Source organism: Vanessa tameamea, chromosome 3 (assembly GCF_037043105.1).
Source record: "Vanessa tameamea isolate UH-Manoa-2023 chromosome 3, ilVanTame1 primary haplotype, whole genome shotgun sequence".
Taxonomy (NCBI): Eukaryota; Metazoa; Arthropoda; class Insecta; order Lepidoptera; family Nymphalidae; genus Vanessa; species Vanessa tameamea.
In genome coordinates, this window is record NC_087311.1 from 5,331,345 (window position 1) to 5,357,666 (window position 26,322).

Consider the following 26,322-nt stretch of genomic DNA (forward strand, 5'->3'; position numbering starts at 1 on the left):
GCAAAATTCGATTAGGAGGACATCATTATTATGATGTTAAATGATAGTGTTTAAGTAATTTTAATTTATATACTCGGAATATTACCCTAATAGTAATTGCCGGTGTTATATCATTTTAGATATCTTAGCTATCGTATAACTATATACGGTGAGCAGGTAGGCATATTGGGATAGTATAATATGCCCATGTTTTATTTCGTTGCGGATTACGATTCAGAACAAAATATAGGAAAATTATCGATTTTTTAAAACGAGCAATGAAATCACATCTCAACACAACGAGAAAGTCATGACTTATCATCATAGTTATATAAATGACAACAAACTATTGGGTCTTACGTCATAATCTTATTTTAAAAAGGAAATAATGTCGGTATTGCCCTGTATCGCTCTGATATCGATTTGCATTTTTTTAATAATTGATAAATAGATTAATATCGGATATTTACATGCTCCCTAACTATCGGTCAGCAAAAATACGTACCAAATTAACTTTGTCTCAAATCATGTAGAAAATTTGTTAAGAATATAAATATGAATTTTATAACTATTGACATCAAGCATATATTCTAAATTGGTGTTCTGTTGGATTTTTCGTGAACATTGATAAATTATTACTTATAGTAGTAATTTATCTTATTGATATATATAAATTAATTTCGGCCCAGAGAAATGGAAAGTCACAACTGTCATTCCAACTTATTTATTCAGATTTATAAGTTATTTCTATTTCATACATATTCATACATATGTGCATTCCAGGTTTACGTTAAATAAAACAATTTAAATCACTCACTGTGAATCACTATCACTGCCAGAATAGTTTGCCAATAACGAAAGTCCTGATGCTGACGGTTCATTTTTTACAGACGTTTTATTATTTGAAGAATTGTCCTGTAGATCTGGAGACTCTGTTGTTTCTTTTTCAACCTTTGCTTCCAATTTCTTCGTCCTTACCAGATTACCTAGAGCTGGTTTTTTTGACAAGACCCCTATACTTCGGTTCCATGATTCACTTTTCTTAGTTTCAACTATCTTTGGTGGTAATGTTTCAACTTTGGGATTTTTTATTTTCGATTCGTCGGCGTCTTGTACGTCTTCTATAATTTCTTCTGTTACGATTTTATGTTTTGGTGCGTTGGTGAATTTCACTGACCTAAAAGAAAATAAAATTATTTACAGTCTAATCTTGGCATAAGTTAAATATACTAAAAATCTTTCTTTTGGGGGACGGTTTTTTGGCAGAGAAAATTTATAAAAGATTTTTTCACAAAGATATTTAATTTTGTTTATTTAAGATTTCTTTACTCTATGATAAGTTTTCTTGTCTGAAGTTATACTACACTATTCTAGAACTAAACATCTGTTTTAATTTATGTTCTCGCATATGTCATGTTTTGACGACGAAAACATAAAACTGCTAATGTTTCAATTCCGACGTTAGTAATTTTGGTCTCAAAAAACTCAAAAAACCATTTATTTTTATATTTATTATGTTTTTTCCAAAAGCAATGAAATTCAGATGCAAGAAGGCAGATATAAGTTTTATTATAAAGGAACCTTTACATATTTCTGACAAATAACGCTACTAAAGATAACTTTCAGAAATATTTGACCCATCGATATAAGGAACAGAAGAAATCAAGTATATTTTTAAAACAAACATTTTTAATTACTATTAACTGTTGTGATTAGGGAATGCAATCGCGGGATCCCGAATACATTTTGCGGGGCTAATCTCGGTTGAACATTTTGTTTTATCCTGGATTGGCAAAATTACAGATCATATGTGTTACTCTGCGCGCAGTGGAGCTGAAGGTATTTCAATTCGCAAACCAGTCAAATTGGTTTGCATACCAGGCAATGGAGTTTCTTATGCAAGTGTACAAGTGCAAAAATACTTTAAATACCTAATTTTTCAATTTTTTTTACTATGGAAATCCCATTGTATACATCAGCCTGATGAGCAAATGTCTCCCTAATTTGATTTTTATTTAGATCTAAGAAATAGATTCCGTGCACCACAGAGTTTCTTTCATTGATAATTAAATACTCGGGTCGTTTTATACTGAAAATGTCAATTAAATTGTGTCGAAAGGGCACAGATCAATAATGAATAGATTAATATTAAAAACACGAACTTTTTAAAAATTTAAGAAAGTGACGACGCGCTCTCTTCTCCCGGACGAGGCAAGGGAGCCTAATTACGTGATTATGTCAATTATCAAATATATTAGTTATATTTATTTTTAATAGTATATAATAGAAGTATTTATGTTGTTATGTGAATTTATGTCTCTAGTACGATTGATTTTCGAGGTGTAAATCCACTCTGAAGGTACCTGGATTAAAATGATCTTTCGGGATTGCATTACCTAGTTGCGAATAAATAATTAAAAAAATACATCTAATTCAATATTGTTATTTGCTATATATATGCAAACAAACTTATTTACGGTAACAAAGTATATAATAGTTAATTATAATTTTAGAAAACTAAACATGTACCAAAAAAATCTTTGCTTCTATCGTGTGATTTTTTTCCCTTAAATCTTTCTTTACACTTAGTAACACATAAATATCGCTAGGGGGCAATTCTGGATAATAAGATCGGCAAAGAAGTGACATGTATGTGAAGAGCAGCCATTGCAACTTTACTTTTATAAAACGGCGCATTGTTTTGTAAAAGCACGACATTTTTAGTTAGCTTCCGGTTATTGTAGCAACCCTCTTCATTATTCGGAAAATTGTAGCGAATTACTTTTCGACCGATTTCTACATATTGAATTCCTTGGGAGTGGTATACTCTTTTAGTGTCACTAGATCGACTCGTTTTGATTCAAAGTGATAAACTCATGTTTCATCTGTAAATACTATCGTCTTTGAGAACACCAAAAAGTGCTGAGACGCGTCGACTGACTTTTACTTCAGATGGCCATCTTCCAGTATTAGTTTTTCTATTCTATCGATGATATTTAACTTCGTAGCTTCAATCGGTCGTCGAGGATGAGAGTCATCTTCAATCTCTTGCACACTCTTCCTTTAGATCTCCATAAAGATTTTTCATTTCACGCAATATTGTTATATTTTTTTGTCGATAATGTCGCAAATCTATCCTCAACCTCAATTACTTTTATATTTAGATTTATTTGACTTCTATTATAATATTTCATAATATTTATTAATCTCTTGATTGTATTAACTTACTACGATATTTTAGCTACCTGATTGTATGACTCTTAGATAAATCGTGTTATCTTATAAAATTAAATAATCAATCATTAAATGATTAGCAAATACTTTTACAATTTAAAAAAAAAAAAGGTTGTTCACCAATGCCACAGGATTAGAGATTAAACAAAGTTTCTATTCTCCTTACTCATATTTCATTACTTGTAAATGACAAACATTAGACACGAGGTCACCTCCAGGGATACGCCTTCCATATCACGAGAACATATCATATATATCAAAAACCCAGGTCGTAGGTTTAACGCTATTCATTTATCAAGCCAACCAATAGGACCACTGTTGGGTTTACTTGTAAAATGTGTGACGTCATAGTGTATGAGAGCATGAAAATTACGGAGGAAGCGATTGTGTTAAGTATTTGATTCGATCCTTGAATATTTCTAAGTACTTTTGAATACCATACATATATAATAATTTCTTGATTTGATGCGACTTGCAATCGATATCTTTGCCTTTTTAAAATTGCTATTATATAAACATTGTAAAGTGGTATGATGTTACAAAAATAACATTCAAAAGTAATTCTTTTTATCTATTAGATACTAAAAATAAACAGTAAATGAATAAATAATACACTGGACAGAAAACAGTTTTAAAGTTATTTTGTTTTGATTAAAAGAAAATTATATATAATTTACAAATAAAGGATTTATTTTATTTAATAATTATGCTACCGATCAGTTACTTTTGGGGGTTGGTGCCAGTCAAAGTAAGGCTGGGTAAATTTATTCAGATATTAATGCATACATTATAACCAAATAACTTGTTTAATGTAATATTAATAAAGTCAGTATAATTCTATTTTATCATTTGCATGCATCAGAATGACTGGCCATTTTAAAATTCTTTTTTTTTTTGTTTTCAAAATAGGTACTATATTGTATTTTAATGCTGATCTGTTACTTTGTACAGTCATTTTGTTGCAAAGTAATAAATTTCATATTTATAAGAAAAAAAAGAAAAATATAATTTTTTATAGTTTATATGGAGAGCAGTAATTTTAAGAATAATATGAGGAAAGATTCATAAAACCAACTCCCAAATATGATGATAAATATCATCATATACATGACACACATAAAAAACATACATAAATGCCTCCTTAGTGAAAAGAGGGTCTATTGTCCCTGCTTGGAGTTGATTAAGCTGTTCACAGTATAACAGAACATTATTAAATCTCATAGTCTACAGAACTTACTTTATAAACTCATTGTCTTCTTTTTCCTCTCTTGCTTTCCTTTCCTCAACAGATTCAGACTGGAATTGTTTAAGCATACCCTCATAGTCAACGGTGCGCTGCCGTCTATTGAGTTCCTTTAGTTCTTCAAGGCTCTCCAACAATTCAATTTCTTGTCGGGACTGTTCAGTTCGATATTCTGGAATTTGTACATAAAAAGTATTTAATATTGTGTAAGATCTTGAAACATTTAATATCATATAATTAAGATTAGTTAACACATTGTCTTTCCATAAACTTCTTACAAATAATTATAGTTATAATAAAAATAATCTGTATGTTTTAATGCACCGATCCCAGGAAAACTTAGTACTACAGTCCAATATAAAAAAAAATGCAACAAATGACCCATTTAATTCATTTACTTCATTCAGATTATATCTTCTTACTAGGATGAGAAGACGTACCTTAAATAGGAGCTCTATACTTAATGAGATGCTTTTAGTTGTGTACTTGTAATTAGCATTTATAATTCTAATTGCATGAAAGCTAAAGCTGTGATATTAATACAAAATACAAACACACCGAGTAATTTCATTGGATTATTAGCTTCCTCTTCTTTTTGTTCTTCTTCTTCTCTCTTTGCTTGTTCCTCGGCAAGTTTCAGAGCCATAAAATTTCTGGTAGCACCTGCTTCTATTTCATAATCTGTATTTTTTGGATCGGTTTTGAAAGAAATCTCTTGAAGGCACCTTGTACACTGAAATAATATATATATTTGGTGTTGTATGACCAGGTTGTTATATGTAAATAAAAAGTAAGAGAGTAAAAAAGTGTGTTGTTAATATAAAGCTTTCTTGTTCTGTAAATAGGTTAAATAATACATAGTCTCAGAAACCATAGATAATAATTTTCCTAAATTTTGTTATTTCCAATTTTACTACAGTAATTTAGTTAGTTAATACCTCCGAAATGCAAATTCAAAATAACGTAACTTCTACAATATCCATAACAGAAAATAGTAGTTATTAAATGATAAAATTTATTTATTGGATACAAAGATTTATTTTGCAAAAAAAAATGCATATGACAACTAGCTTATCACAGACTATTGTAATAATATAAGCTACTAGGACAATTTAAATACCACTTAAAGATATGTAATATATAAATTAATTGCAGATTTTTTTTCTTCTCAATATTTGTGAGGCAAATATTGTAAAGTTGAATTAAAACTTTGACTTACTTTTATATAAAATCTATAAATCCTTATTCCAAGATAATCTTCGTTCTCTACATCCTCTTTGCGAGCGTTAAACTTCTTCCCTTTGTAAATGTACTCACCACACGTAGCACATCGCATATTGAATGGAGCCATCAAACGAACAGTATACTGGCGGTTCTTGGCTAATTTCATACGAGGGATCTTCGACGGATCGAAGTCCGGGGGATAGTATTTCTGAAAACATATGAAACTGTATTAAAATATATTATTTTATACAAGTACTAAATAACGGAATGGAATATAAATAAGTTACTACTTACATTTAAAACTTTTCTTTCCGACATTTTGTAACGTAAAGTTGCACGTTACTCTATAGTATAAATATATGTTGTTATTTAGTTAATTAAGCTTTTATAAATAATTAAATCCAAACTTAATCCTTTAAGTTTAGCGAGGAGAATTTACTCACAATTCACATATACATCTGTCAAAATTATATCGTTTTTTTTTAACTCTTTCTTCTTGAAAAAGGCAAAGGTAATGCACTATACAGGCTTTTGAAAATTAAAATTTCAGTCAGTCTATTTTTTATAATTTTCGGATTTTAATACAAAATATTGTATTCATATATCTCGATATCGAAACCTTCCAATAATTTAATTAAATCAAAATACAGTGAATTAAAAAGATGTTGATATGAGGTATGAATTAGGAATTTTACTCTCGTATAGGTAAATCGAATTTCAGATTAAATAAGTATTAGTAGTATGTATTTTTTTTTAAAAAAAAAGGAGAACCGCTTACCTTAACTGGTAATCGCCTCTGCTATAGCTACAACAATTTTACATTTGTATTGCAAAGTAAATTTAAGATATCGAAGGTATTACTAAAATGTAATTTTAATGGACACAAACCAAACCGCTCAGTATAGAGAAATTTATTTAGCCAACACGGATTTTTCTTACTAAACTAACATTGCTAAAATTTCGATTATCGTCGTAATTGCCAAATGACGTCATAAACACGGTAGAATTAATAAAGTACCTTTGCTTTACTATGAAATAATTAAAAAAAAAATTAAAATGTCAGTGTCAGTTAAACCAAAGGCTATAAATGACAAGCGTTGTCACTGAAACACATTGCTATTTCTATATATTCTTTGGGTTTTTTTTCGCTTGCGTTAGCGTTGGTTAACACACGTGTTAAGAGATTTTGAGTGTTTTCGTTTTGTTTTGTAGTATATTTTATTGTTAATAGTGCTTTAGTTGGTAGTTGGGTTAAGTGGTGTTAGTAATATTTGTAAATCTTGTGAGTATTTAACGTGTTTTAATATTTTTTAGCTTCTAAGTTTTATAATGGAGGTTGATCCTCCTCCTGATCCCCCTGATCCAGGTGGCTCAATAGAGCCTGTTCCCGATACTCTATCTCCTCCCTCTGTACCTGTTTCCCGAAAACGCCTCGGTAATGATTCCATTAATCCCGATTCCAATGCCAAAAAAACCATAATTAATCCTAGTTCAGCAAATCCCTCAATACAAACGATTTACACTCATCCATCCTTCTCTGAAGGCCCTAAAATGTATTCCGACGATGACAAGGGTCCTTTCATCGTTCATGTGTCCCGGGAAGTATCTGACCCAGCTTCAGGAACTACTATACGGGCAATTAAATTCGGACAATTCCTGCACACTCATAAAATTAAGAGTATTATTAACGATGGTGTTAAGAACATAGGCCGTAACAAAATTTCAATTGAATTTTCAACAGCTCAAGCAGCAAACACTTTTCTAGTTAATCCTATTGTTGAAATGTGCAAGTATAAAGCTACTGTACCGACTTTTAATGTAACTAGAATGGGATTGATTAAGGGTATTCCCGTGGACTGGACGATGGAAGAACTGGCAATGTCACTTGAGCTTCCCACTGGATGTGGTGAAGTTATGAAAATAAGACGCCTGAATAGAAAGACAATTGCTGACAGTGTAACTACATGGGTTCCTACCCAATCTGTTGTAATTACATTTAGAGGTCAAATACTTCCTTCAAAAGTGTATTCCTACCATACGTCCCTTCCAGTAGAAACTTATAAACTTCCCACTATCCAATGCCTTAATTGCTGCCGTTATGGTCATATTAAAACTCAGTGTCGATCTCAACCTAGGTGTTTTAAGTGTTCCAAATCCCACACAGGTGAGTCTTGTAGTGTAAGTAAGGATAACGCCACTTGCTTACATTGCTCTGGTAACCATTTTACAACAGACAAGGATTGTCCAGAGTTTTCTCGCCAACAATCAATCAAAATTGTTATGTCTCAGGACAACATTTCATACATTGAAGCATCCTCTCGGTTCCCTCCTGTACGTAGATCCTATGCAGAGATTGCAAAGGAGATGTTTACCCCTCCCACATATTCTCCAATTCTCCCTAGTCAACCTATCCCTTCAACTACCAGGTCCTATCGGAAGACTGTTATCAGTACTCCTCGCCCAAGATCACCTCTTGGGAAAGGGTATGATAAACAGGCCCATCAATCGATCGTTAGTAATTGTCCCTCTACTGCTCCTAATGGTTGTGCTCTCAACCAAAACACTCCTAACCCTCTTAATAACAATCCCAACTTCTTAGAAATGCTAACTAAGATACTTCTTAGTATTATCTCAACATGTAATGATATCCCCTTACCGTCCAACGTTGCTCAAGACTTATGTCAGTTATTCTCCATCCTTCACAATGGCCCCAATCAGCTTCCTTCAATGGAACTGCAAGAGCGTCCGGCCTAAAAAACATGAACTCCTCTCTCTAATAAACCTCCATAAACCTGTCATTATTGCCATCTCTGAAACATGGTTGATCCCTGGATCCCGATTCCGGGTCCCAGGCTTCTCCTGTTTGAGGGATGACAGAAGTGATGGTTATGCTGGGAGTGCCATTTTCGTTCGGCACTCTCTTCCCTTCTCCCAAATTCCTTTATCCCTTCCCAGCCAGCATATTAATGCTGTTGCTGTTAGAGCCCTTAACATCTCTTTTCTTTCCCTGTACATTCCTCATCCTAATCCAGCTTTAATTCCTGATATATCTGCCATCATTTCCTCTCTCCCTAGTCCTATCCTAGTCATGGGGGATTTTAACGCCCATCACACCGCCTGGGGTTCACATTTCTGTGACCCATTTGCTCTCTTGTTGATGGACATATTTGATGATGCAAACCTCTGCATCCTCAATAATGGCTCACCAACACGTAGAGTATATCCTAACCAAAACCCAAAATCCGCTGTAGACTTATCCTTAACTTCTCCAGCCCTTGCTTCTCAAATATCCTGGAATGTCCTCTCATCCTCTTTTGGCAGTGATCACTTTCCTATCCTCCTTTCTTTAAATCACCGATCCATTGCCCATATCAATCCAAATCCCTTATTAAAATTCAAATTAAAAAATGCTAACTGGTCTGCATATGCTGAGTCTGTTGATTCCATGATCGACACCCTCTTTGTTTCACAAGACTATGGAAATGTAATTCTTTGCTATGATCTTTTCCTTAATGGTATTTTAACTGCAGCTAATCTCCACTTCCCTAAAAAACACACCTCAAAAAATCATTTGCTTTCCACCCCCTGGTGGGATGAGGAATGCAAACGATTATCTGAACAGAGACTAGAGGCTGAAGCATCATACTCATTGTGTATGTCTTTGGATAACTTTTGTAAGTATCAGAAAATCGACGCCAAATTTAAACAATTAATTTCTAAAAAGAAAAAAGTTAGTTGGATTCATTTCTGTGAATCCCTGAGTCCTCGTTCCTCTTCCTCTGTAGTCTGGTCCCAACTTAAAAAATTCCGCCGATGCCTTAATTCTGTTGACCCTTCCTCAAATACTCCTTCTGAGTGGCTTAACAATTTCGCTGATAAGCTTGCCCCCCCATTTGTCCCTTATGAGGACAGTTTTCTAAATTCTACGCCAGCATCCACATCCACTTTGGATGAAATGGATGCCCCCTTTTCTTTTTCCGAACTTCAATGTGCGTTAAATGGTTTATCTGATTCTACTCCTGGGGAAGACGGCGTTCCTTACTCTTTTATTTGTAAATTAAATGATAAAGCGAAAAAATGTTTTTTAAACATAATTAACTCGGTTTTTATCAAAGGAATTGTCCCGCAATCTTGGAAGACACAAATTGTTATCCCGATCCTTAAACCGGGTAAGAACCCTTCGGATTGCAACTCATATAGACCGATAGCTTTATCATCAACTTTGGCAAAGATCACTGAACATCTGTTGAAGAACCGCCTGGAATGGTTAATGGAAAGCAGAAATATACTTGCTCCCTCCCAATTTGGCTTTCGGAAGGGGTTGAGCACCATTGATAATCTAAGCATACTCACAACAGACATTCGAATTGCCTTTGCTAAAGGAGAGTACCTTGTGGGAATCTTTCTAGATATATCTTCTGCATATGATAATGTACTTCTTCCGTTACTCAGGCAGAAAATGCAACAGCTGAGTATTCCACCGAGGATAGTTCACCTCATATGTAATCTGTTAAGTTGCAGATCAATAACGGTTAGACACCAACATCTCTCTCTTCCCCCCAGACTTGTCTGGAAAGGTCTTCCTCAAGGCTCAGTACTCAGTCCTCTGCTTTACAGCATATACACCCATGATCTCGATTTGTCTGTTAACAATTTTTGTAACATTCTCCAGTATGCTGATGACATTGTTTTGTATTATAAATCTAGCTCCATTGAAAATTTAACATTTCGATTAAACTCTGCTTTGCATTACCTATCCCAATGGCTCTCTGACCATGGCTTATCGCTATCGATAGCCAAAAGTCAAGCAGTGGTATTTACTAAAAAAAGACGTATACCTACCTTTAATTTGTATTATGAGGGTCAGTGCATTAACTTTGTAGACAAAACAAAATTTCTTGGTATTATTCTCGATCACCGACTGAACGGAATTTCACACTCTGACTATTTAGCCAAGAAATGTGAAAAATCAATTAATGCCCTTAGAGCAGTATCTGGAGTTTGGTGGGGAGCTCACCCTTATACATTGAAGCTGATCTATAACGCAATAGTTCGTAGTCATTTGGACTATGGACTGTTTGTTCTAGATCCATTCAATAAATCAGCTTCAGAAAAATTAAACAAAATTCAATTTAAATGTTTACGCATAATCTTGGGTGCGATGAAATCCACTCCTACTAATGCTCTACAGGTTGAGTGTGTTGACCCTCCTCTACATGTAAGGAGGCAATACTTATGTGACCGCTTTGTCATCAAATTGTTACAGCTATCTTCCCATCCTCTATTGGCCCGATTAAACAAATTATCCCACCTTTACAACCCAGACAGACCGAAATCCTCATTCCTATTAAACAGTTTCCTCAAGTATACCAACCTCCCTCATCCCCTTACCACTTTTCCCTCTAATCCTCTTTTTTCCACCTCCTTTAAAGCTCTTATTTATAATACCCCCGTTATTACAAACCTTGGTCTTATAAAAGGTTCCCCTGATACTAGTGTCCAATTTCAAAAAATGTTTCATCAAAATTGGCCAAATCACCTCCCTATATATACTGATGCCTCTAAACTCTCACCGACCGGCTGCGTTGGCGCAGCTTGTTGGATACCTAAATATAAAATAGCCCTTTTATTTAAATGCCCCCCTGAAACCTCTATATTTTCCGGTGAGGCCATTGCTTTACTGGAAGCTATTATGTATGCCCAGTCACACAACATACAACAATCAGTTATTTTATGTGACTCATTAAGCTGTCTGTTGGCCATTAAAGAAAATCCTTTTCGTAGCAAATTAAGACTTTCTATCGTTTTTAAGATCAGAGAGGCTCTGTTGTCCTGTCACCAACAAGGCCTTCAGGTTTTGCTGGTCTGGATTCCAAGTCATTCCGGTATTATTGGAAATGAGAGGGCTGACTCATATGCTAAGATTGCCATCCAATCTGGTTCATCTGAGCATTTTGTCAATTCCTCTCGAGACCTGCTCACTCTTGCGAAAGCTCAAATGGTTAAATCCTGGAATGCTTTTTGGATTTCATCAAAATCGGTTAAAGGTAAGTATTATTCGGCGTTACAACCTGAAATTCCGAGGCGACCTTGGTTTTCACTTCACAGGCACGCTGACCGTTGGGTCACATCCACTATCTGTCGGTTACGCCTCGGCCATTCTTGCACACCTACCCACCTAGCAAAGATAAGAGTTCGAGATCACTCGCTGTGTGAATGTGGCCTAGACGAAGGTTCCGCTACCCACATCCTGTTCCTTTGTCCTAAACTTCTTCATCCCATTTACGACGTTCTCCCTCCTAAAGTTCCTCGTCCTATAAATGTTGAATGTTTGTTGACGTTTGTGTTTAGTCCATTTTGTTCTTTTTTGTGTAAATACATTAAATGTAATAAAATTAAGTTGTGAATAGTCCAATTGAGTGATATATCTTATTATATATAGTTTAGAATACTAACAATTATTTGTAATTTATCCTATTATTAACCCTTAATGTTTGTGTTGTTCTAGGTTACGGATTAACAAGGAAATTACTACTACTATACTTGGCTTTAAAATTTAATTGAGTTTGTTATCTCACCCATACCGATCAATCTCATTCGTGTCTTCTCCATCCTACGTGACATTGGCGAAATAATCTGTGCCCTGTCGGCACAACTAAAAGCCATTAAACTAAGAATTGAATTATATTCTTTGGTCTAAAACAGCGTTGCAGAACTTTCGATAGTTTGACTATCGATAGTTGACCTCGATAACTATTCAGGATATCGATAGTACTATCGATAGTTTCGTTTAATCAATACTATCGATGGTATCGATAGCTCTCCGTGAGCAATACAATTGGTAGCAGCGATACTATCGATAGTGGACCATCGATTTGAAACGCTAGTCAAAACAATGTTTAAGTACAGAGACTACATACAAACTTGGTAATACTCTATGTCTTTTTTGATAGAGAATGACAATCTTACTATTGTTTACTGAATAAATATCATTTTTCTTTTGTTGACTATCTAGAAACTAAAAAAGAATATGTGGATATTAGATCTAATCATAGATAAGATGCTCCCATGATGATAATACATGAAATGAAATAAGCTAAAGAATTATTAAGGCGTTAATTTAAAGTAATTAATGTTGTCGCTATGGTTTTGAAGTGGGCAGCACTAAAAAAAACATTGGCGAGAAAATTACAAAAACTGTTTTGAATATGCTTTATCCCGTTTTATTTTTATTCGAACTTACCTCATGCTTTATCAAAATTCGCAAATTCTAATTCATTCACCTATTTTCCTATACTGTGGGTATACATCGGACTTACACTTTCTTAAACGTTTATCTATATTTCTCGTGATATATTTAAAACTACTAGTTTAAATTACAAGGGGTTAAAATGTGTTTTTCAAATATTATTTTGATAAGAATTCATAATTTTAGTCAATTAAACTCTACTATATACAACATAGAAATGGTTCCTGTGAGTTGTAATTAAGAGATATGTAAAGCCTTTCCAATTAAAGAAGGAATAAATATAAACAAACGTTTGTGTGCTTCCATATTGTGCATTATTAATAGTTCTTTGTTAATATATTTGTAATACACCACTTTTATACTAAATCTACTTTATTTTACTTTTAAAACAGACAGCTTCATCGACACTCAAAACGTATTTTTTTGTGAATCCATAATGAATATTATAGATTAATCATCTCAATAAAATAAAATTTTGGCAACTTGAAACGTGGCACTTTGAAAGCAATAACTTTTTATTAGATTTCGTTGGTATCTTAAAATATGCAACATGTTAATAAACGATAAATAGTTTACGCCTGCCTTAAAATACAAGGCTAAAGTAATATAAAAGTTCCATGTACAACAAAATAGTAGTTTATGCGTGAACATATTATATTATTAATTTTTTAAGTATTTAAGTATTCGTATTTTTTTATAAAAAATATATGCAGCAAAAAGCTTTTTAAAAAAGGTTTATTGAAGAAAAAAAGGAAACAATCAGCCTAGCAATTGCACTAGCCATCAGCATAAGTTTATTTCCGTGTCTAAACCATGACCATCCCCATCAACGACCATCTTGAAAGGGATATTCCAAGTTTTAAAAAAATAAAAATTTTCTGAAACAAAGCGTTATTCATACATTAATATTTACAAAGTTTCAATACTTTTTTAAGAAAAACCAAAAATTAGAGTAATATCTTTACCGCTCACGTCGATTGCCCCCAGCTGCAAGTTCATGCTCGAGAGCTGCGATTTTTTCTTCATGGCGCGTGCGCTGAGCTTGCGCACGCCGTTGCTGTTCCTCTAAAGCTAGTACAATTTTTTCCAATCGGTGGATCTGTTGCTGCTTGTTCTCCAACGTCGAAAACAGCTCTTGAATTTCATCAGCCTTTGCGGCTATTTGTTTGTTTACCTAAAACATTGCAGACTTAATAATCTATCTATTAATGATCGTTTTTTTTTAACGCCAGCACGAAAAAACCGCTGAATATTTTGACTTAAAATTAACATCATATTCATTGCATTATATGCAGCATGTTTTAAAGAAGGTTAAGCTCAACATTATAATAGAATCGGGTCATCCAGTACAATATAATTTTAATTTTTTGGAACACATTGTAGCCTAGTCAAGATTATTCATTACTTTATTATTTAAAGCAATAAAAATAAACATTTAATGTGTAAAAATACAAATGCTCTCGAAATATCTTACTATTTGTATTAACCAATCACCTTAATTAAAAACTCTACTGCATAAAACCGCGTATTATATTTTTTCAAATTATCTATCGTTCTAGCTATCCTTAAAAGTATAAAAATGTTACCAAAAAAAAAATACAATATCTAAAACGATAAATCGGTAATTTTATTTGAATTTTGAAATGATTAAGGTTGGTAGTTATTTATGCTAGTTTATATACTCGTATATAGGAATAGTAACAAAAATATTTAAAAAAAAAATCTCACTTCATCTACAATTTCCATTCGATGCTCAAGATCTTGCTGTAATTCGGTAAGTTCGCGACTTTGTTCAGTTTCTTTATCCTTAAGCATATCTATCAGTTCCTCGCGTACCTAAATATGATTAGGTATTATTATGCTTTAAAATAATAGTATTTATCTAAAAAAATAATAAAATAAAGAATTTTAACTATATCTAATCCAACGAGTTTGAACAGGCGAGCAACCTTAATGACCCTTGCCTGGGCACGCGATGTTTTGTCCTGATGTTCAAGTAGCTGGTCTTTTTGAATTAGAAGTTCTGATAACTCTTCATTACGATGTACCGCATCTAAGAGACTCATCTTCATGTTCATAATCTGATAAATAAGATACATTTTAAATTATATTGTTGAAGAGCGATTCAGCCAGTATATATATAAATAGAAACATATAGTGAACATGGACAACTGTAAGAACGTGGATGTTGTTTTATTTTAAAAAAATCCAGATATAATGGAAAAATTAGTTATCAAGGTTGATGGTGTACTGCCGATGCAAAGAATTATAAAGTTGATGTCATTTATCACAGCGCTAATGTCTGTGGGTGGGTGTAGGTGACCACTTACCATCAGGTAGCCTATTCGCCAGTCCACCTACCTATTTAACATAACTTGACGGTCCTATCGGTCTAGGAGCTAGTAGATATAATATAATAATAGAGTAGTACTAGTATAAGGCCAGATCCTGAGATCCTGGGTTCAAACCGCAAGTCGGGTCAATTAAAAGTTATTGGGTTTTCTATCGAAATATTCTCAGTAACTGCCTGGAGTCTGAAAATTTGAAGTGTGAACAGTTCCTAGTCTCGGAAAACACGTAAAGCCGTTGATTCTGCACCTAAAGTCTTTCCGGCCGTGTCAAATTTACCGTCCCATCGGATAATGAGAGCGAGGGAATAGAGAGTGCACCTGGGTTTGCGCACACTTTTGTGCACTATAATAGGTCTTGCGTAATTTGTCTATCTTAAGATTAGCCGACATCATCATCATCATCATAACATGAAAAAAGAAAAGTAACAGTAGTACCTCTTCCTGAAGATCTTGGTAGCTGATACCATTTTCCGTTTCCTGACATTTTGCTGAAGCGCGATTGTGGGCTTGCAAATCGCGGAAATATTGCTCATATTGAATTACTTTTTGTTCACTGAAAAGGCATAAATTTAAAAGACTTATTTGCTTAGTTAAGTTCAAAACAAAGGTTCAGTTTTAATATAGTTACTTACAACAGTTTGTTATTTTTTGTTAAGTCTCGTATTTGAATTTGCATTTTACCAATTACATCTTCTTTGTTTAAGAGTTCAGCTGTTAACTTTTGCTGCATACCTAATTTATTCTCAGATTCCTAAAATTAACTATCTCGATAAGTATATTTTTGGAAATATCACGAAATATAAATAAGTAGTCCGTCAGCTCTAGCTTTATGATACAAAGTTTTTAAATATAATAATTTGTGGTTGATAATCACCGCTATTTTAGTAAAAGTCTCTAGAAATCGCACTTTTTCCGATTTACATGTCTTAATTTCTTCTTCCGCGCCTCGTAATATATCCTTTGTAGCTTGAAGTTCAGCCCATAAATCCATTTCTCGTTCTGTTGGTAAATCTACAAAAATAAGTTAAATATTATGTTTTCCTATTTTACAAAAATAAGTAAGAGAGTATGTAATTCTAAAACATAGTGCCTCGTTCCTTACCGGGATTTTGTTTGTTTTCGAGTTCACTAACTTTAGCTTGTAATTCTTCTATGATGTTTTGACTATCTTGGAGCGAGCTTTCAAGATTCTGCTTTTGTTCCGTTTCTCTTTGTAATAAATTCTTTTCTTCTTCTAGAGCAGTCATCACTTCTTTTAATTTCTTGTTTAATTCTTGTTCTTCTGTTTTGTGTTGCATAGTCATTAATTTATTTTCTTCTCTGAGATTATTCACTCTAGTAGAAAAATATATACCACATTTTTTTTACTATCTCATATGTGCTCGATCAATTAATAAAAGGCCTTTTGATAATATTTTTGCTATGTACATCAACTTACTCTATTTGAAGAGAATCGCGCTTTTGGGCTAGATGGTTACTGGCTACTTCACCTGTTTTCAGAGATTCTTTTAATTTTCTTGCCCTTGCTTCTAATTGTACTTCTCGTTGTCGACTCTTAGAAAATTAAAGAAAAAACTGTAGTAATTAGGTTTTATAAACATGTTATATACAGTTTGTTAAAATGATAAAATGATTTTATTTATTTGAGGCATCAAGGCCTTTGAATAACATTCAATAATATGGCTCCGCTCTTTAGGGCTAAAGTGTAGAGTAATATATATAATATATATAGTAGTTCTCGAAATACACTATACAGTTTTATGACATAAATATAAACAAATTGTATACCTGATCTTCTAAAGTTTTAACAGTGCCCGTTAAACTGGCTATGCTCGCTTCTGCCTCTCGGAGCTGACGGTCCATTTTTGAGACACGCATACGCGTTTGCCGCAGATGTGACTCTGTCATTGTTAATTTATCTTTTAGAGCCAATTTTGCAGCCCGCTCTTCTTCTAATTCCCGACGTGTTTCCTAATTTATTACTTATTTAAAAAATATGTTAACTAAACTTAATATTATTATGAACTGTGTTTTTATTTAAGTTTCCTATTTATTGTATTATATTTTGATTTATTAATGGTTCCGGTACATTTTTATTTCAAATCATTTTTTATATATCAAAACATTTACATACATACATACTCTTTGCGAATCTCATTTAAAGTTTTTATTTTATGAAAGTCAGATTTAGTTGGGATTAATAAAAACAAATAGCAATCACTCATTACCTCTAGATCTTTTGAAATTTCAATATCTGTTTCCCGCAAATCACTTTTTAGAACGTTGGTATCCAAATCTAGGCGTAATTGTGCCACCTCTCGCACTAACGCTTCACCAACCGCAACTAAAGTAGATCGCTCTTTACATACTCGCCTGTTAGCAAAAATGGTAATATATCAATTTTATTTTGCTTAATTGCTACTCGTATCTACTACTTTAATAATTCACAACTGTATTTTATTATAGATTTAAAAGAAAAATTAATCAAAAAAAAAATTATACGCGAAGAAAATTATAATGCAACATACTTCGTTAGTGAGGTAACTATATCTAAAGCGTCATCTGCTTGTGTTTTCAGGTTTCGGAGAGATTCACAAAGTTCGAGCCCCTGAGAGTTATACTGGGCAATTTTATCCAGAGCTTCATTGCCCACAATGTCCTGTTTTAATGTGGATAAGCCGTGTAGTGTTAATAAAATTATCAGTAAGAATAAGAAAAAAGTAATTTGTCTTTTAAATAAGTAATATTTAAACTATAATAGCATAATATAAATCTCTAGTTTACTTTTCTTTTAATGTACCATAAATTTACATACATCTTTTGCAATTAATTTCTTAATCCAATCTATTAACTCCTGTCGGGCTGAAAATGCTTGAAGGCATAGTTCAGCAAAACATGCTGGAATTTTTACTACCTTCGAATACACTTCTGCCAGGGCACATTCATCTATAATCAACAAAAAGCTTATTTGAAGTCAATAACAAATGCCTCTTCTTTCAATACACAAAAAACTGCTATGAATAGTACAGTAAAAAATTAAACTTGTATACCGATTGGTGAAGCCGTAGTTAAAAGTTCCACAGCACCATCGGTAGCAGAGGAAGCAGCTGCATCATGACAAAGCTGCGACACTTCGTTTGGTGCCCAGTCCGACACATTGAAAACCACTAACTCATTTTGCCCTTCACCACCTGCACTGATACCCTCGCATAACATTTGTTCTCGCAGATTTTGAAGAATGTCAAAAACTTCCAATACAGCTTGCTTTAAAAAACAAATTTTAAATTAACTTAATCCTGTATTTAATACACATACGTCATGAATTTATTCAGACGAACACAATATTGGCATTATTTCTTATTACAAATCATAATTTATTTTGTTGTACTAGAAAAATACCTGTTTTAGGTCAAGTTCCTTTTTCATTAAATGAAATTGCTTTTGCTTTGCCAAATAAGACGATTTTAGACAGTCTTCATCTTTTATAGATGTTGGAGTATTATGAGAAGTTACTGGTGTTACTGGGCGCTGCAGTGAGTTTGCAGACATTGACGGTGTTTTTGGTCTTGTGGTTGATGTATGTCGCTTTGGTGTATTTGGGCGACTGACTGGAGTACTGTGGCGTTGTGTAGAAAGTGAGGGTGTGCCTGATCGACTTGTGATTTTTGGTGTTTGAGGGCGACTAGAAACACTTTTTGGAGTTTGTGGTCGATGTTGTACCGGTGTCTGTGGACGCTTCCTCTGGGTTTGCTCTGTAGGTATTCGAATATTAAATAAATAATAATATACAAAATAATTTAATATTTGATTATAATTATATTTTAATTAAAATAGAAACAATTTTTTTTCTTGTTTAATAGAATTTTCTACCTGTTTCTGAATCTAATATAGCTCCCATTGAATTTTCTCCCTCGTTTTGTGTATCTATCAAACAAAAAGATAATTTACTTTCATGCAATTCGTTTATAGGTACTAGAACAAACTTAAACTTTTACCGTATGTTGCTCATAAATATTAAAGGGAATAGCTTAACTTAAACGCTTTCATTAATTCTGCCATTTAAATTAACTTCCATCAAATATTAACAGAAAGAAAATAAGAATATATTAACAACAAACCAAATGAATCCAAGCTAGTATATTGCAAATCATCAGCATTATTATCTGTAACTTGTTGCGTGTTATTCTGGTCTACATCTATTTCCTCTTCTGTAAAATTGACTGGTTCTACTTCTTGTTTTACAGGTATCTCCTATAAGATTTAAAATGTTTTATTAAAAATACTTTAAAATAAAAATGTAACGATCGCCGTTAATTTTACATTTACATCAAATACCGGAACGGGCGGTTGAACTTCACTGTCCCAATTTCTATTAATCTAAAAATATGTTTAATTATATTAGTAATTTTAAAATAAATTAAACAACTATGAACTTCAATAATGTACAAACTTTCATTTCTGTTTTTGAATCAGATCTTGGGCAGTTACGTGAGATAGCAGTTCGAATCTGTAATAATAATTAAATAAATAGATTTTTATTAAAATTAAATTGTTTTAACGTCTATAAAGCTAGAATGTTCAATTGGGCAAAATCACAATTTTTTGTAAAACATTGTGCTAATTTAGGACTAATTTGTGCTAATATAATAGATTTGTGCTAAAGCTGCAAAATTAAATTTTATGCTCAAATAATTTGACCAAAAATTAGTAAGGAAGTGAATATTTTTTTATATGGTATTCATAAATAGACATCACTAATTGAGCACTAAATTATTTAAAAATACCGTTAGGTGAAAAAGTATTAAAAAACGCAATTGCATCTGCCTAAGCACAAAAAAATTAATTGGAGGTTGAGAAAGGAGAGAGAGGTTGGAAATCCATACACGATTGAAGAAAGCCCTGAATGAGACGAGTATACTTCTTATGATTTATAATATTTTAATACTTATTCTATTTATTTTTCTACCTTTATACATATATGTATCTATCATAGAGTAGATTATAGATCTATAGATTATGGAGTAGCATATACATAAGTAGTATAGATAGAATAGTAAGCTAGAACAGACCTTCGAAGAACTCGGAGATGGTGGAGATCGCATAGGCGATTGACGCTGTATCGGCAGAGCAAGGTTACGGTTCATGGCGTTGCGGGCAGCTCGTGCCGCAGAAGCGGCTGTCGGTCGCGGCGCCAGGCGCGGGCTTAAAGCATCTGTTCCAAACGAATAAATGATAAATGGAGGCACACACACCTATCAATATTTTGCACAATCAAAAAGTTATTTATTTGTATTTTATTTACGCATATTTATTGATTATTATTTAAGTTCCAAAATGTTAACACTATACACTATGGTTCTCTCGTTTCTTTATCAAAATATAATAAATTAATATGTGCATAAAAAAGATATACTTTCTGCGCATCGGTATTTCTAGGTAATTGGTAAGTCAACATTTATGTATTTAATTTTTTGTATTTTTATAGAAGTGGGGAACATTATCTCATAAGGAATAAAGTAGCACATACGTGGTTTATCTTTCTGTGGTTTTGTAGTCGTCATTATAAACATTCACTGAAAAATTAGCAATAAAAATGAATAAAAATGTTTTTATTTGAAAACGTTTGCAATTTTGATATATAACGTTAAATGTCTAATTGATATTCCATTTTTAAAAAAAATTTAAATAGTATAACTTTTTAAATCAAACAGTTTTGTTAATTATAATTTCACTTATTAACTATTTCTCCCAAGTGAGTTTCCCAATTCGTTTTTATTTTAAACATTGCACTTAAATATATTCCACGTTTTAGTGGTGTCTGCAACGGTTCGGACTCCCACACCTGCATTGCATAGAACTCCCACTCCACTTTTATTTCATAAAAGTTAGAAAGTAAGATTAATCTGGGGATAGAGTCCTTGTCTTTAGCATCCTTCGCGAAGTTTACAACGATCACTAAAACTGGCACGTCATATGAAACTAATTATTATTAGTAGGCCCAAACATAAAAACGCAGTTGTACTGGTGTGAAACGAATATTCCTATTGCAAACAATTACAGAATCATTTTAAGCGTATTCTGTCATAAAAAATGGTCTTTTTTACATTTTTATCTGGCTTGAGAATCCCTTGGTTAGATTCCAATAATAAAACTTTTATATCTTATAATATAACGTTTCGCAATCACATAATAAAATGCTGCAAAAAAGTATACGGAAATTTAGGCTTCATGCTACTTATAGTTCGTGGTTTCACAAATATGAGTGAATGAGTGCTTTAATCGCCTTCTATAATGCGTTGGTTAGGAGCCACTTAGAATGTAATGCGGTCATTTGGGCCTCATATGAAGCGAAATATAGTATAATGTTGGAGCGAGTATAGAATAAATTTGCTAGATAGTTGTATATGAATGATGTACCCAGCATAGTTTGTCCGAGGCATGGTAGGGTGCAATGAGCTAGGGGTAAGGGAGAGCTAGCTCTTATAATCTAGGTTTTTAAGATATTGAGAGGTGTAGTCTATAATGCTTATGTATTAAGACAATTGAGTCTGAGTTCCTCAGGTACCCTCAATGTCATAGCCGACAGGGTGGATTTGTTTTGTTGCAGCCTGAGTGAACTCACAACTATAGCTACTTGGACTATATCATGTATAACGTAGAGACTTATTTTAAATATTGTTAATAAACGTGCTGTAAAATCGAATTAGGACAATCATGTCCTGTAATGATATGTATACTGTTTTGTATTATAAATAAATAAATAAATTTTATTATATATATATATACTAATAATATACTAATAAATAATACTACGTGTCAGCTTTCATAGTAATCGGTCCAATTGTGGGGGGGTTATTAATCTTAAACAAATATATCGATCTATTTACAGACGAAGGTGTGCCCCTCTACGTAAAAATATCTAATATCTATACCGTTATCCATTTTTATGTATATCAGATAAATATAGGTATTGTAGTTCTATATAGTCTATGCTAGCTCGTCCACACTCTTATTTTTCGCAGAAAATTGACATACTCTTTGATCATCTTTAACATGTTAAGAAAAATAAACTAGTAGAAAAATTTGTCTTTGTATTTTTCTTCATTAGAATTGTCAAAACTCTCTTTTAGTTTGGCTCACTTAAATGTATTTTAGCATAAAATTTTGAGTAACAAAACGCTACATACATAGAAATCTATTTTTTTGTAACATAATTAAGGTGATGTAATATGTTGCTGGCGATGTCTGGAGATCCGAAAACACAAGGTTTACTATGCACTATATTTGCTAAAATTATAACAAATAAGTCTAAAAGGTTTTCATGTTGATACATGGTTCTACAATCCAACCGGGACCTCGCCATACCGCAATATCTACTTATGTATGAATCAACCGGATTATTTATATATTAGAAATTCGAAATATTATCAAGAACATCAAACATATTATTTTTCTATGAACTCGTGTGAGATTAGTTGGATCTTACTGAATAATATTTAAAAGCGTTATACAGTATTCGATTTTTTTTTATTGCCAGAATCAGACGCAATAGTTTGTCACACCAAGTGCCGCATTCCACAACGTTTATCATCCGCACGGCAACGATCTGGGAAAAATAACCCAAACGAACAAACGGTATGTTTTAAAACGACAAACATTGATGTAATTGTATTACATACTAGCAACATGTTGTGAAAATGTTTCTTTTTTAGAAAAACGAAGGCTCAAAAGGGCTAAATAAGGATTTAGCAAGGTCACATTTGAGTGAGGTTAGTCTCGTCTATTTCTTTGAAACTTTGTATTTATTTTGTCGTGTTTGAAAGTCCTCAGTAATTAATTTTATAATAAAAATATTAGATTCGTCCAAAATCTGCAAATCGTGTAAGTGACGGATTGGGTGATTCACGATCATCTCGACCTGAGCGAGAAAAGCTTTATCCTGCTCACAAGGTAAAAGGCTAAATAATTAAGTTTAAATTAATAAGAAAATTAAAGTAAAGAAAATAAGAAATATATCTTTTTGGAAATTATAACCGCTATTTTGACTTATACGAAGCTGAAGTAACTGATGAGGACTCTAAGGGTACAAATTCAACTTCTTATTTGACGGTATGATACGTTTTCAGTTTAATGTGTTTCTTTTTACCGTCGATCAAAATGATACCCGACAAAAATATATAATCGATCGATTAAAAAGAGAAATTTGATGTTGCCGATTTTGAAACAAACTTTTTTATTTGGAAATATAATACCGTATTGTTTTTGTTATAGTTTTTCCTATTTTAAGGAGATCGATACCTAATATATCTATGTATACTACAACTAACTTTTCCACACTTCTTAAACAAGCATAAACATATACGTAAAATGTAAATCAGATATTTTCAAATAATACATAATCATAAAGTTTAAAATATGTTTGTCTATGGTACTCTATAATTTACAATTATTTGTCAACAATATGTATAATATACAAAGACCCTGTTTACGTTTAAGCAGTTAATGAATATAAGACGAATCAAATTGAAGTATTTTCAATTTTTCATGGCAAACAAGGTGATACTGTATTGTATACTTGACGTACAATATAATTTGTCAAGCTCCGCACTTCTTTTGTATTGATATAATGGTAAAGGTCTTTAAAATATAATCACTTATTTACGTTACTAATAAAATATGCTATGATAGTACTTTTAAAAGTAGTTTTATGATGATCTTATTTCAACAAAAAATATACACGTTGAATTGCGAACCTTCTTTTGTTTTCGTCGGTTAAAGCAAACAAGTCGAAACTGACGAGATTTTGATTCCATTCGGTATAAAATTAATGCGTCTTTAAATATACACGTGCATACATGATAGTTGCAATTGGAATATATACAACAGTTTAATTAATTAAAACATCAAAGCTATACATAGCCAACAATCGATAAAAATAAAATTTCTATAGAAATATATTTTTTTGTAATTCAAAAGTTTGCGTAAGTTAAGTATAGGTTATATAAAAATAACAATTGTTTTAGAATCCAATATCATTCAATAAAAAAAATGTGAATGAGAAATTGCACGGCACGTCTACTAACAAAGTTGGAAAGCATATTATTACTGTGCCACTCAAACAGGTATGTAACAAAAATTTAAGGTAAAAGTTTATTTTTTTGTAAAATATTACGGCCATGTAAGGTTCGTATATTGTTTACTAACTGCACCACGCGGTTTTACCATTTAACATTGATATTTGTTCTTTGTCCTTTTCTGAACCCCTGAAAAAAATTATGAAAATTTTCTTGGAGGTCTGAAGATTAGGAAAGACGTGAAAGCGTAACAAACAAACAAACTCACATTCGCATTTATATTATTATTTAGAACGGATTTATTATCAAAAATTTATATTTCTTTTACAGAAGTCCATATCAAAATCAAACAACCAAAACAAACTAATAAATCTCCCCGACCAGGTAAGAAATCAAGGGAAATTCGAACGCGTTAATAATGTTAAACATTTCTATCAGATATTTATTGTATCCCCTAAATGGTTATAAAAGTCTATCTGCTTACTCGTGTATATTCGCTGAAATAATTCAACGAAAATGTTCCTTCCCAGCTCGCGATTCGTATTTGTATGTGTACTTTATTTTATATCTCTTACTAGCAACCAGCCCCGACATTGCACGGGTCAATGCTGATACTAAATATACTACAGAATGTCTTACAACGTTCATAGCTTTTTTGTCATTAGACAATACAAACCGCTATGTCCCTGCATTTTAAATCTGCAATATCTTCAAAAATATTCATTTAAATTTCACGCTGCAAAGGGCCATATTGATCTATATTAAATGCACAATGTATTTAAGGTACTTAATTGATTAATGCTGTATTGCTTAACATCGCTTCGAAAATAAGGCATTATTTCTTGTAAAAAGTAAAGTACATAAAAAATGGTTATTGTGGGTTATCCCTAAGAGATAGACATACCATCGCGGACTTTTTTGAAGACCTTGTTAAGGTGTACAATAATGTAGTACATTATGTTGATCTATCTCGTAGGGTTCAGCCAGTGTTTGCAATGTAAACGCGAAAAAATGTGTTTGTTTACGACATCACTTTAGAAACCTCTAAAATGATAAGTGTTTCTCTACTATATTGTGCATGTATTATACATATACACATGTCTCTTAAATCAATCTATCTATTTAAAAAAACTGGAAATTCGTTGTGTAATTTTAAAGATCAAAGCATACACAGAGACAGACAACGGTAAGCGACTTTGTTTTATACTATGTAAGGAATATAATAATGTTATTTCTTATATAGGTTACTACAGATTATGCCAATAAACAAACTGTACTAAAACAAAAATAAAACATATTTTTCGTAGTCTGTTTGTGTGTATCAATATAGTGTTGTATAAGTATTCCTATTCTTAATAAAATGAATGACTGACATACAGAAAACTGCCTAAGCCGATGAATATAACAGGATGAAATTTTGCGAAGACATTTTTAAGGAACGTAAGAGAGCACTAGAGATGAATTTTCCAAAATTCGTCTCCTAAGAAGGTTAAAGGTTTATTGGGATGAGTTTTATATATAAATTCGTAATTTTTCATGTTAGAAATATATGTATAAATCGGTATTGATTTCAAAGCTTTTTTTGAAAATTCATCACGAAAATGAAATTGAACATGAAAGTATGGAGTCCGTCATTCTTTGAAAGTAAAAAATATGGAAATCTGTGTTAAGTCTTCTGTTTATGAGTTAGAGACAGCTAAAACAGCGTTTTTTAATAAATAATATTGTCACTTAAGAGGATGATATTAGATACTGTTTTTGAATAGTAAAAAAAAAATCATATCACAATAGATTTATTTTGTTAAAATAACAGGACACTATAAAGAAATACGAAGATTTAGAAATAAAACAAGATTTTTCCGATACAAGCACCTTGTGCAATGAAATAGAAGACGTTTTCGTGGAGTACGAAGGGGGTAAAAGTATTTAACATATTTGCAATCTTTAAATCGTTTATGGTAATATCCT

At 32.4% G+C, this 26,322-nt stretch overlaps 2 protein-coding genes and 2 long non-coding RNA genes across 6 annotated transcripts; 2 read left to right on the top strand and 2 right to left on the bottom strand.

The window, feature by feature from the left end:
* Positions 1–745: 745 nt before the first annotated feature.
* LOC113397331 (splicing factor YJU2) lies at positions 746–6,147 on the bottom strand. The gene is made up of 5 exons (XM_026635630.2): positions 5,975–6,147; positions 5,676–5,888; positions 5,015–5,189; positions 4,451–4,628; positions 746–1,156 (listed from the first exon to the last, which is right to left on the bottom strand). The coding sequence occupies exons 1-5, from the start codon at positions 5,996–5,998 to the stop codon at positions 793–795; spliced, it is 954 nt and encodes a 317-aa protein (XP_026491415.2). The 5' UTR covers positions 5,999–6,147; the 3' UTR covers positions 746–792.
* A 7,501-nt stretch (positions 6,148–13,648) lies between these two features.
* LOC113397615 (uncharacterized) lies at positions 13,649–20,948 on the bottom strand. 3 transcript variants are annotated; one of them, XM_064219345.1, is made up of 21 exons: positions 20,808–20,948; positions 20,350–20,492; positions 19,731–19,787; positions 19,607–19,657; positions 19,399–19,531; positions 19,151–19,204; positions 18,680–19,032; positions 18,331–18,544; positions 18,096–18,226; positions 17,809–17,939; positions 17,509–17,653; positions 17,069–17,251; positions 16,719–16,834; positions 16,383–16,615; positions 16,155–16,291; positions 15,913–16,031; positions 15,716–15,833; positions 14,879–15,010; positions 14,658–14,765; positions 13,895–14,103; positions 13,649–13,807 (listed from the first exon to the last, which is right to left on the bottom strand). In XM_064219345.1, the coding sequence occupies exons 1-21, from the start codon at positions 20,848–20,850 to the stop codon at positions 13,789–13,791; spliced, it is 2,829 nt and encodes a 942-aa protein (XP_064075415.1). In that variant the 5' UTR covers positions 20,851–20,948; the 3' UTR covers positions 13,649–13,788. The 3 variants fall into 3 exon arrangements, with proteins under 3 accessions (XP_064075415.1, XP_026491827.2, XP_064075417.1); XM_026636042.2 differs by lacking the exon at positions 19,731–19,787; XM_064219347.1 differs by lacking the exon at positions 19,151–19,204.
* A 1,421-nt stretch (positions 20,949–22,369) lies between these two features.
* On the top strand, positions 22,370–23,043 carry LOC135193691 (uncharacterized). The gene is made up of 3 exons (XR_010309379.1): positions 22,370–22,546; positions 22,818–22,915; positions 22,993–23,043. It is a non-coding gene; the product is annotated as an uncharacterized LOC135193691 (long non-coding RNA).
* Positions 23,044–23,135: 92 nt separating this feature from the next.
* LOC135194249 (uncharacterized) lies at positions 23,136–26,264 on the top strand. Its single transcript, XR_010309728.1, has 4 exons — positions 23,136–23,230; positions 24,304–24,402; positions 24,685–24,738; positions 26,168–26,264. It is a non-coding gene; the product is annotated as an uncharacterized LOC135194249 (long non-coding RNA).
* Positions 26,265–26,322: the final 58 nt, after the last annotated feature.

What these genes read in the sequence shown, in the direction of transcription:
- LOC113397331 (XM_026635630.2), bottom strand. Translation starts at nt 5,998, where the DNA reads ATGTCGGAAAGAAAAGTTTTAAAT. An exon ending in TTTATAGATTTTATATAAAA is followed by an intron (nt 5,190 to 5,675) that starts GTAAGTCAAAGT and finishes ATATTATTTCAG; the next exon opens with TGTACAAGGTGCCTTCAAGA. An exon ending in TAATCCAATGAAATTACTCG is followed by an intron (nt 4,629 to 5,014) that starts GTGTGTTTGTAT and finishes TACAAATTCCAG; the next exon opens with AATATCGAACTGAACAGTCC.
- LOC113397615 (XM_064219345.1), bottom strand. Translation starts at nt 20,850, where the DNA reads ATGTTTATAATGACGACTACAAAACCACAGAAAGATAAACCAC. An exon ending in CGCCCGTTCCGGTATTTGAT is followed by an intron (nt 19,532 to 19,606) that starts GTAAATGTAAAA and finishes TAAATCTTATAG; the next exon opens with GAGATACCTGTAAAACAAGA. An exon ending in TATATTAGATTCAGAAACAG is followed by an intron (nt 19,033 to 19,150) that starts GTAGAAAATTCT and finishes GAATACCTACAG; the next exon opens with AGCAAACCCAGAGGAAGCGT.